The sequence below is a fragment of the Anomaloglossus baeobatrachus genome, chromosome 11, assembly GCF_048569485.1.
Source record: "Anomaloglossus baeobatrachus isolate aAnoBae1 chromosome 11, aAnoBae1.hap1, whole genome shotgun sequence".
In the NCBI taxonomy this organism is placed as follows: domain Eukaryota; kingdom Metazoa; phylum Chordata; class Amphibia; order Anura; family Aromobatidae; genus Anomaloglossus; species Anomaloglossus baeobatrachus.
The window spans coordinates 17,060,670-17,072,983 of NC_134363.1; the positions used below are offsets into that span (position 1 = coordinate 17,060,670).

Here is a 12,314-nt window from a genome sequence, read left to right on the forward strand (position 1 = left end):
TGCATTTGCACTGCTATGTATTTGTATAGCAAATATATTATGATCTTCCATGAACACCAGCTAAACGCTGGCTTTCACAGAAAAATCCTCATGAAAAGAATGAGGGTCTTCAGCAGAACCTTGGCTGCTATGGCAAGCCATCAGCACCCCATGATTACATCATGGGTGCTCCTCTGGGTGGATGGAATGACATGTCTCTGTTGACACACACTAAATGCTGCTGTCAGAGATTGCTATCCCTATTGAACCAACATCAAAATTAGAGACATGACTAATGACATAACTGCACATCATATGTTTTGAAGAGGTTATAGAGAATCAAATATCAGGATTTTCCTATAAAAACTAAAGCCAGTTCTATACTGGAGCTATCATGCTGATTCTATACATACCTTTAGTTGTGAGATCGGATGTATACTTTCTGAAATACAGGCAAGAAGAGTTTGGGAAATTCACTGTTACTTGATTGAAAGGTGCAACAGAATATCTAATAGGTGGGCTGGGTTTTGCTGCATATTTCCACTCCTGTCTGCCTGCCTGTCCTTCCTTCCTTGTGTCTATTATTACAAGGGGAGAAAGGAATAAGGAAGGACAAGAGGAAGGAAGGAGAGGCAGAAAGAAAGGGGCAGCAATAACTAGTGAAACCCAACCCACCTATTAGATATTCTGTTGCACCTATCAATCAAGAAACAGTGAATTTCACAAACTTTACTTGCCTGTATTTCAGAAAGTATACATCTGATCTCACAACTAAAGGTATGTATAGAATCAGCATGACTGCACCAGTATAGCATTGGTTTTAGTTTATATAGGAAAATTCTGGTGGCTGGTCTTCTTTAAAGAGCTAAGAAATATATGTCTATATTCTTTAATTTTCCCCAAGGTGTCTATGCAAACAAGTTGATGCTTTGTAACAAAATATAACATTCTAATCCCGTATATTTATTATGAATTCATCAGACTAGGAATTAAATCTAATTAAGTCATGAAAATAAAAATGGCATAAAGGGATGGGTATTTACTTTTGGCAGCTAAAAGGGAAAACTAATGGTAAATGTTATGTGGACAAATTAAATAATTGCACCCAAAATGTCCTCAGGGAAGGCAAATATATCCTCCTGATAAATTTCATGATAACATTTAAACATTGCACAAAAACAAATAAAAAACAACCTTTCTCTTTTGGCAAGATAAATGGACAGATAGTCTTAAGGATTCTTTGTAAGATACGTCATCAATGTATTGCTACATTGTTGAAACCATCAACTTACCCCAGAGGAGAATTACCTGCTAAGGGGAGTGGATTCTTTTGGTGTGCCATGTTTTTTGGACTAGATCTCATCCATCCTATGATACAATAGCTTCTTTATCTTTCCTAAGACTATATATATGATCGCTGTGTGAAGACTTCAGGATTAGGAGAAGAGAATCTGAGAAGCCGCCCATTGTCCACAATGAAGAACCTGGTCACTTTGCTTTTCATGATCTCGGCTTTTGCCATCTCAGGTAAGACTGGTGCAGCCACTTGTCAATATATACACACATGCCCGTGAGGAAGCATGTCAGCAGACTTTCTTCTAAAGTTCCTATATCATACTAAACATGCTTATGATAATGTTACTTGGTATCTAGAGGGTAATTTTTCTCCTTGTGGAGAATGAAATGCCTGACATGCCAGTGTAAGGAGGCTTATGAGCCATGGAATTTTTCTCTGGAAACTTTAATATGCAAATTGACTCTTCTGAGAAGAAAATGATTTGATCTCTAGTGCCAACTGTTCGAAATAGCAGTCCTTAAGGTCACTATTGACCCTTTAACTACCCTTGCCATATTACTTAGAATAAAGCTAAAATGTCAATTTGCAGACATGATGTTTCAGTGCATTGCCCCTCCTCAGTGAAAAGCATGAGATTTGGTTTGGCTATATGACACAAGAAACGTTATCCCTTAGATCCCAGTCTTAAGTCTTACATACAGCCAAATCAGCTCCCAGGTCAGTTCAAGTCCTCTTCCTCTCGTAAGAGGCAATTTAGAAATGGGAAATGCAAATTCTTGTAGATTTTGTACTGTAGTGCTAACATAATAGTGGCCATCGGGAATCCATATTGGAAGTCTGTCTTTAAGAAACCCTTTAAAATATCAGCCTGCAGCAGTTATAGTTCATATTAGCTTGTTTTTCTGTACATTTCCCAGACACCTGGAGTTATAGTTCTACTGAGAATAACATGTATTTTCTGTAATTTTTCCAGACACCTGAAGTTATATGTCTACTGAGAATAACATGTATTTTCTGTATTTTTCTGTGTCTGGAGTTATAGTTCTAGTGAGAATCACTCAGTCCCACATAGTTTTTTTTATCAGTGTTTACTGAGAATGTGCGCGTGTTTATAGTATGGTAAAATAACTGAAACCAGGAGCTTTTTGGCATGTCTCATCCGATGACGCATTTGTCCGGTGTAGACTGACATCTGAAGAGTTGGCCACTCAGAAGAAGGATACTATATTGGACAAATTAAACCTGTTAGCGTTTGTGTAACATTTGGTTACGCAAGCAAGTGGGATATAGATTTGAGACTCTCCAGGGAAAGGCGGGACTCTTTTTTTTTAGGTCTAGGAGACGTGCTGACAATTTGTTCCTGGTTTTCCTCCTGATGAGATTGGGGTACTTCCAGACGATCACAAAGTGATGCTACAAAATCCGGTGATAGAGGGGAGCCAGCACGATCTGAAAATGGCATGCATCATATAAAAAGTGCAAATTCACAGATTTATTCCAAATGTACTGTAATTTAAATGAGAATTTTAGCAAATAATTGATCAATTCTTTGAGCCACCCCTGCGAACGTCACGGCAAATCTCAATAGGGGGGTCCTACACTATATTCTGTATTTCATGTGCCATGCGGCCTCCTAGATAAAGTTAAAAGCAGAACCATAATGGAGCACATATACCTGTAACCTATATATATAACCGCTTCTATGTTGCAAAAGAGGCAATTGTGGATAGAGGCCAGCCCAGGTCCCAGCATGTGGAGCAAGCTCTACACATACCAGGACTATATCAGAACTGACCCTCCCAGTGCCAGACAGCAACCACTGATAAAGGCGGACTAGATCCAAGTAATGTGCTTAATCAGCAATGCCTGTGGAAAGGGTCAGGCAACTGAATGTGAACAGCTAAATAATGTAAATAAAAATGGCATAAAGGGATGGATATTTACTTTTGGCACCTATAAGGGAAAACAAAAGGTAAATGTTATGTGGACGAATTAAATAGTTCCCCTCAAAACTTCCTCAGGGAAGGCAAATATATCCTCCTGATAAATTTCATGATAACAATTACCCCAGAGGAGAATTACCTGCTAAGGTTAGTGGATTCTTTTGGTGTGCCATGTTTTTTTGGACTAGATCTCATCCATATTATGATACAATAGTTTCTTTATCTTTCCTAAGACTATATATATGATCGCTGTGTGCAGACTTCAGGATTAGGAGAAAAGAATCTGAGAAGCCGCCCATCATCCACAATGAAGAACCTGGTAGCTTTGCTGTTCATGATCTCTGCCTTTGCCGTCTCAGGTAAGACTGGTGCAGCCACTTGTCAATATATACACACATGCTCGTGAGGAAGCGTGTCAGCAGACTTTCTTCTAAAGTTTCTCCATCATACTAAACATGCTTATGATAATGTTACTTGATATCTAGAGGGTAATTTTTCTCCTTCTGGAGAGTGAAATGCTTGACATGCCAGTGTAAGGAGGCTTATGAGCCATGGAATTTTTCTCTGGGAACTTTAATATGCAAATTGACTCTTCTGAGAAGAAAATGATTTGATATCTAATGCCAACTGTTGGAAATAGCAGTCCTTAAGGTCACTATTGACCCTTTAACTACCCTTGCCATATTACTTAGAATAAAGCTAAAATGTCAATTTGCAAACATGATGTTTCAGTGCATTGCTCCTCCTCAGTGAAAAGCATGAGATTTGGTTTGGCTATATGACACAAGAAACGTTATCCCTTAGATCCCAGTCGTAAGCCTTACATACAGCCAAATCAGCTCCCAGGTCAGTTCAAGTCCTCTTCCTCTCGTAAGAGGCAATTTAGAAATGGGAAATGCAAATTCTTGTAGATTTTGTACTGTAGTGCTAACATATAAGTGGCCATCGGGAATCCATATTGGAAGTCTATCTTTAAGAAACCCTTTAGGATATCAGCCTGCAGCAGTTATAGTTCATATTAGCTTGTTTTTCTGTACATTTCCCAGACACCTGAAGTTATAGTTCTACTGAGAAAAACATGTATTTTCTGTAATTTTCCCATTCACCTGGAGTTATAGTTCTACTTACAATAACATGTATTTTCTGTAATCTTCCCAGACACCTGGAGTTATAGTCCTAGTGAGAATCACTCAGTCCCACATAGTTTTTTATCAACGTTTACTGAGAATGTGCGCGTGTTTATAGTATGGTAAAATATCTGAAACCAGGAGCTTTTTGGCATGTCTAATCTGATGACGCATATGTCCGGTGTAGACCGACATCTGAAGAGTTGGCCACTCAGAAGAAAGATACTATATTGGACAAATCAAACCTATTAGCGTTTGTGTAACATTTGGTTATGCAAGCAAGAGGGATATAGACTTGAGACTCTCCAGGGGAAGGTGGGACTCTTTTTTTTGAGGTCTAGCAGACGTGCTGACATTTTGTTCATGATTTTCCTCCTGATGAGATCGTCTGGAAATCCCTCGATCACGGAGTGATGCTACAAAATCCGGTGATGTATTGATGCCTGCTCAATGATTATACTTATATCCTATATAAATGCTTAACCACATGTACTAGATTATTAGTCAACTAAATAAACTTTGATACTTGTTTTACTTTAAAAACTGTTCTCAGTTGTGACTAACTTGTATGTTAGTGAGCGAGTTGTAGTAACATCCTTGAATACGTAAGACATTTATCTCTCTGGTAAATCTGAGGTGCATTAATTAGATTGTCCAGACGACTGATAAAAAAAATGCAATCATTCTATGTGACCGCAGATTTCTGAACCTTCCAGTATGTGCACCACATACTGTCAGGATTATCAAGTATGAATAGCAAGAGTAGGTGGCCCTGTGAGCACAGGTATGCAGTTGCATACTATCACCACATTCCGACTAGATGTGCTTGGCCTTTGTCAATAAAATTAATTGAGACAGAGCATATCTTGTCAGAATGTGTCCATAGTTATGCCAAGTTCATTCTTGTGGTCAAATAACCATCTCTTCTCACCGTCAATAATAACAGTATGGACTGTGGAAGAGAAGCACACTAGGGTCTTATCCAACAAAAGAGTATGGTAATAAAGGTAGAAAACTCACCTATACCGGTTGTCCCAGTCACAACCCCTATACTTGTATTCAAAAAAGAGAGTATCGCGTTTTTAAAGTGAAAAATAGTACTAAAGTTTTATTGAGACACAAGGTGAGCATCCAAGTAAAAAGAAATTAAAAATACCATGCGCCTTTTATATATATATATATATATATATATATATATATATATATATATATATATATATATATCTGGCTAGGGATTAATGATGTATGTAACATTACAGGGATAACAAAGTAATTCAATATATTATAATTCCATATTGGAACATACCCATGCTAGACATAATAGCACAAAACCCCATATACAATATTGTGGTATGCAGATGGTATCACAAGTACAATATCTACCAACAGTGGTCATGAGATTGAGTATAGAAGCCGGAATGAATGGAGTGAAACCTCGGAAATTACGCCCAACGTACGTTTCGATTTTTGGGTGATAATTCTTCATCAGGAAAAGAGGCATCCTATTTTCCCTATACTTGTATGTAGCCAACGGTGGAAAAGCTGCAGCCCGTGTATTCAAGGGTTGAGAAAGGAAACGGGTTGTAATGCCGTGCTATTCACCACTCCAGAATTTATAATCAATTAATGTCTATTTATTTTTTTTTTTTTATTTTCATGCACAGGTCAACGCGTTTCAGGAGTACTCAGCTCCCTTCATCAGGACTTCAAGCAAAAGAGCATCAAATTTTGATGTTCTTTTGCCTGATATCCTGATAAAAGGAGCTGAGTACTCCTGAAACGCATTGACCTGTGCATGAAAATAAAAAGACATTAATCGATCATAAATTTTGAAGTGGTGAATAGCGCGGCACTACAACCAGTTTCCCTCAATAGTGGATAAGCCTGACAGCATGTGTGCACACACTGTAAGAATTTTAGAAGTGTGATATCACCGAACCACAGAGGTCATGGAGCCTGGGATTAACGTGATGGGGATGAGCGGACCACAATAGCACCGCTCAGAGGCACACTTGACTACACAAGATATTTGAGAAAAGCTTTTTTTATGAGCTGTACATCGATTTGGCCACTAATGCTGAGTAGTGGACAACCTCTTTAACAAAATGAGTGGTGGGTTCAAAAAGACCAATTTCTCTCATAACCAGAGATGGTTTTATTTAGACACAATTATTTACATAACAGTGATCATTTTATGGAATCTAGTGTTTGATAAGAAAGATTAATTCTCATAAAATAAAAATAGTGGTGGTGGAAGTAATCAAGTAAAAAGGAATAAACAAACAAGAGTTAAGACACAATACAATAAAAAATATATATTTATAATTCATTGAAAATTAGATTTAAAGAAGCAGTGTTGGCTATAACCAATATCTAAGTATTATTGGCTATGATCATTAAATAAAGATGTTCATAGCAATCAATATATTAATCTTTTCACTTAAATGCCCCTTTCTTAATGAGACCAAATAATATCAGTGATTTGTTATTTTTTGTAGTTGTTTCCTCCAAATGTTATTCGTGCTTTTCTCCAAATACAACAACATGTAATGAGACTGAGGTTGAATGCCTTGGGGATCAATGTATGACTGCCTCCCAATTCATTAACAGAGGTGAGTTCTACTTATTTTTGTATTTAGCATTTTAACAAAATTATAGTATTACTATCTCAGTTCTGGTTTCCTGATGTTTATTTGCTTTTTCCATAGACGGTGATGTGTTTAAATCAATTTTGAAAAGTTGTGCCAATGAAACCTTGTGTGGAACCAAAGGCTCAGTAGCGGTAGAAAATTCAATGTTTCGATTTCTTGCTAATTGTTGCATTGGAAACTTATGCAACACTGACGGGTATGAACGTAAGTGTCACAATGGGAATAATCATAATTCAAGGGGAACAATAAACTGATAATGATCAAAGTCCAAAAGTTATTTAAAGGGGTTGTCCAGTACTTTTACATTGTTGGCCTATCTTTTGGATAGGTCATCAATGTCTGATTGGCAGGGGTGCGATATCCCTCACCTACTCTGATCAGCTGTTTTCGATGCAAGCAACTGTAGTAGCCAGCCAGAGATGCTAAATAGAGATGAGTGAACCTTTGGAAGTTTGTTTCAGCAGATACAGTCAAACCTTAAAAAACTTCAGTTTGTGACCTCAACTTGATCTGAACGACAATGAAAGTCTGTAATTGGGCAGTTTTTGGCTCCACCCACATGCTGCCAGCCATAAGCAGAACGGTTCCGATAGAGGGTGGGCGGGGTTATTCCAAACTTTTTGTGTGTGTGTACACACTGCATCTGATCACGCTGATTTTACCCCAAGTGCTAGCAGATCAAACACTGCACATGGCTCAAACAGGGCTGGGCATCAAGCATATACAAGCATAGTGCTGCTTACTTAAGTGGTTTGCACTCGTAACTCCCTCGAACTTTGACCCAAACTTTGTTTTTTTTGGTAGTCAGTTTTTGAACCCGAACTCCATACATCAAACCTCAGGGTTGCTCATCTGTAATAGTTCTAGAGCTAGACCATCTTCTGATAGCACATCTACCTCCTATTAATTTAAATTGGAGGTTAATGTGGGACTACCCGGCCACTATCAGTTGACAGGGGAGCTCCGGGACTGAGCATTTATGGCTCTCTGCCTAGCTTTGTTAGTAATGTCTCAAAAATCACTGCACTCTCAGATGTAATTTGCAATGGTGTTCAAAGTTTATTAACAAACATGTGGAACAAATAGTAGGTCATGTTAAGAATTCGCGACAAAACAATGTTTCAATCCTGATGGGTCTTGATCGCGCTGTCGCTCAGGTATGCTATGCAGAGGTTGCTCCCGCACTAACATCCATTTGGAGCAATCAGTATTTAGCACCTTCCAGTTCTTGGTTAATTCAGCACATTAGCGCCTGTTTGTAGATCTGCGCTGCTGCGCCTGAGTCTGTCACAGTGATGGTGGATGTGACGGGTCCTTCTGCGATATCCCACAATCAGCAGAGCGAGAGATGAGTGAGCAATCCAAAGAATATTTATTTCATGCGATCCAGAATGTCCATCAAATAATCCACCACTCAGAGGGTAAAATTAATCTAGTAATGGCATAAATCTCCCGGGGATCAGTCACACTCCTCCAGCAGTCCTCCAGGGAAATCGGGGTTTCTCACAGTCTCTCTGGGGTGCTGACCACAGCCTCAACTATTCCCTCAAACTATCTATCCTTCTCTCTTGTCCTTCCCAGCCTGTCTGACCAATCCTTCAGGTAAGCAGAGAGCTTAGGTGGATCCCAGGCCCCCCTCCCCCAGACCTAGAGACAGAAACACTACAGGCGGTGATTACCTACAGACAATACAATGTACATACAAGCAATACAGAGAATGGACAGTGAACCACGGCTAAAATACAAACTTACACAACATGATACACAACCCCCCAAATTCCACCATAACAGTGGATGTGGACACACCTGCCATCTCTTTGACTCAGGCGTGGGAGGTCAGATCTTCACCACAAAGGTTACATAACTAAAAGGAACCTAGCCACATACAGGCACTGATGTGCTTAATTAACTAAGAACTGGAAGATGCTTAATACTCATTGCTCCAGATGGATGAAGGCTCGGAAGCACCCTCTGCATAGCATACTTGAGCAAAAGCATGAACAAGACCCATCAGGGTTGAAATGTTGTTTTGTCGCTTATTCCCGACATTGTTCCATGTTTTTATCAATAAATTTTGAACACCATTGCAAATTACACCTGAGAGTGTTGTGATTTTTGAGACATTGATTATGTGGGATTATCATCCCCTCCACCAGCACCTCTACCTTGACCAAGTGCATGCCAATCATAATCTATAGATTTGATTGTAAACATGAAGATTTTTTGCCTGTAGGATGAACTTTTTATAGGGAATTTCTATTTTATTACTGCAAGCACTGATCTCTATGTATTTGACTGAGATTAAATGTTTTGAGTTAATGATAAATCAAAATATTATAATTAATCAAACTTTGTGTCTATTCCTCTAGTACTTGCAGATGATCCAACACCAAATGGTGTAAAATGTCCATCTGCCTTATGCATTGGCAAAATAGAAGAATGTACGAGTGACAAGATGATGAACTGCACTGGATCCATGAACAAATGCTTCGAGTTTAGGGGGAAAGCCATGGATCCAAGTGAGCAATTTTTATTTTCTCATGGATGTGCCGATGTTTGCCATTAAATGCTTTGGTTGCTCCAAATGCAAATACAATGTTACAAAACTACACTTTACCCTTAGGGATGATCGAATACCACAAATATTCGGATTCGCGAATATTTGTCAAATAGGTCGCCGCTATTCGACTATTTGCGAATATTCAATGCGCAATGTAAGTCTATGGGAAACCCAAATAACAACAATTCGGGCTTCCCATAGACTTACATTCTACATCGAATATTCGCATAGCGGCGACTTATTCGTCAGATATTCGCGATGCCGAATATTTGTGGTATTCGATCATGCTATTAATAATCAAATATTTTACCATTAAGTGAATATAGCCTTGGTCTATTTTTGATAATCTGGAACTAAAAAGGAGAGAATCAATTTAATTATGTTTTGTTTGTTTTTTTTTTTTTTTAAATCTTTATAAAAAAATTCTAATTTTTTTGGACTCAATTTGTGTGAATCCAGAAAACTGGAAAAATTAGGTAGATAAAAAAAAATAACTAAAACAACATCAATAAAGATGTATGAATCCAGCGCAGACTTATATTGAATAAAACAGTTTTTTCTTTCTTTATTGGAATAATAGAATGAATAAAAAATCCAGGGACATGCAAAAGTAAATTCTAGCCCCAGTTCAGAGCGACGCGTTTCAACAAGTTGTCTTAATCATGGTCTGAACCATGACTGAACAGATCCTTCTTAAAGAAGGCAGTCCACCCACTACTAATTGCTCACCTGAAAGGTCCGCAATTAGTAAGTAGCATACAAATGTATTTAAAAACATGTTAAATCCCGTTAATTTTTTAGACAAGTAAGATCCTATAGAGGGACTTGTAATGTTAATTTACTGTAACAGATATTAATATCAAGGATATCAAATAGTATAGGGAAAAAAAAAATATTACTGTTGTTATAAAGTTAAATCCTATTAATTTTTTAGACAAAAAAGATCCTATAGAGGATCTAAAACAACATCATCCAGCTCAAATGAACAACTTCTTTATTGCTTGAGAGATTTTTTATACACGGGAGATCAAATATGTACATAATAAACTCTAGCGTATGCTTTAACACATGTCTGGTGTGTATCCACCCTTAATTATCATAAATGGTGGATACAGACCAGAAACTCGTTGATGCATACACTACCATAGTATTTTTCATGTAAATATTTGATCACCCGTGTATAAGAATATCTCCAGCAATAAGGAAGAAGTTGTTAATTTGAGCTGGACCATCCTGTTTTACTTAGCTATAACTCAAGACATGGGGAAGCCTATGTCCAAGCTCTGGATAAAGGGTGGATAAAAGTAATGGCCAGCTGGATTACCGTATACTACTATCAAAAATAATTAAAGGTGTATGATCGGATCAATACAAGTCCCATATTAACCTACAAAATTTTGACTTAAAAAAATCCGGTGGAATAGATCTCCTGGATGCCAAATTCAATCGCAATTTTTATGTCCCAGTGTAGGAGGTCGTGGTTTCTCTCCTGTCAACATCTTTACTGTTGGTGGATCAATATCAAATGAAACCCCTCTACCACCACGCTACTAACAAATGCGAAAATTAAAATTTGCTGCTCAACTTTTCAGACTTCTAACATCCTATCAAAATAAAAGAATGTATAAGAAATTATTCTAATGTAAAGCAGAAATATCGTAAATACTATTTGTATAATTTGGGGTGACTATCTGATTTTAGGGTATATAAATTTAAAGTTTGATAATGTATTATTTTTTAAACATTTTTATCAAATTTTAGAAATTTCTGTAAATAACCCTTTGTAAAGAAAATTTTGTAAATAACTTTCAGAGACAGAATATTTTTTCAAGACACATTGTACTTTATAGGTTGAAATGTTTTGACATATCAAACTATAAAGTACAATGTGTCATGAAAAAATATTCTTAGTGACTGAAATATATATAAACATTTCAAAGTTATAACAACACAAAGTAACTGACATCAAACTTCAATGATAGGGCTTGATTCCAAAACTGTCTTTATGTAGTTAAAGCATTTTTTATTTAGAATACGTAAGATTTTTTACCTAATGATGTCAATTGTTTTTGATTTTTGCAGGCATGGCATGGAAGAACTATTCTTCGAAAGGTTGCATTAATGATGATGCCTGCAAATTCAACTTTGACAGTGCTATTGGGATTTCAGAAGGACAAAGGCAGGAGTTTACCTGTTAGATGTTATGTCATATCTGGCATCTTCAAAGAATAAATGATTCAATGGCATCAACACTATTAAACTTCCTAACAAAAATCTGCCCTAATCTTTCCTTATAAAATTATATAGAAGGATGTAATACAATTTAAAATGTGATGTTTAATAAACTTCTTAGTTTCATTGTGAAAATCAAGAGCCTTTTTTTTATCAAATTTTCCAAATCTGGCATGTATCACTTTATTTGGTATTAACTTTAAAATACTTCTATATATCCTAATAATTCTGAGATTTCTTTGTTTTTACCCCAGTTTTCTTTTTTTAATGTATATGTACTGTATGTCATTGTGACACATTCATTTAGGAAAATTTCTGAAATTTGAATACAATTTTGAAAAGAAAAACAATCACAGTTTTTTAATTTTGGACTCTCACTACACTAAAAATAGTTAATCTCTTTACGAAACATGATGTACTGGGTACGGTGTGGATCGCGCCAGGGTAATCACTCCCGGCTGCTGTGGGTAGCCAGCAGAAATACCCGCACATGTCATACAGTATGTGCCTTGCAGGAGTGAGTGG

The 12,314-nt window shown here is 37.2% G+C and overlaps 1 protein-coding gene across 1 annotated transcript; it reads left to right on the plus strand.

Annotated features, from left to right (window-relative positions):
* Nucleotides 1-3,526: 3,526 nt before the first annotated feature.
* LOC142257003 (phospholipase A2 inhibitor NAI-like) lies at nt 3,527-11,831 on the plus strand. Its single transcript, XM_075329051.1, has 5 exons — nt 3,527-3,578; nt 6,845-6,958; nt 7,055-7,201; nt 9,367-9,516; nt 11,640-11,831. The coding sequence occupies exons 1-5, from the start codon at nt 3,527-3,529 to the stop codon at nt 11,753-11,755; spliced, it is 579 nt and encodes a 192-aa protein (XP_075185166.1). The 3' UTR covers nt 11,756-11,831.
* Nucleotides 11,832-12,314: the final 483 nt, after the last annotated feature.

What these genes read in the sequence shown, in the direction of transcription:
- LOC142257003 (XM_075329051.1), top strand. Translation starts at nt 3,527, where the DNA reads ATGAAGAACCTGGTAGCTTTGCTGTTCATGATCTCTGCCTTTGCCGTC. An exon ending in CTCTGCCTTTGCCGTCTCAG is followed by an intron (nt 3,579 to 6,844) that starts GTAAGACTGGTG and finishes TATTTTTTGTAG; the next exon opens with TTGTTTCCTCCAAATGTTAT. An exon ending in CAACACTGACGGGTATGAAC is followed by an intron (nt 7,202 to 9,366) that starts GTAAGTGTCACA and finishes CTATTCCTCTAG; the next exon opens with TACTTGCAGATGATCCAACA.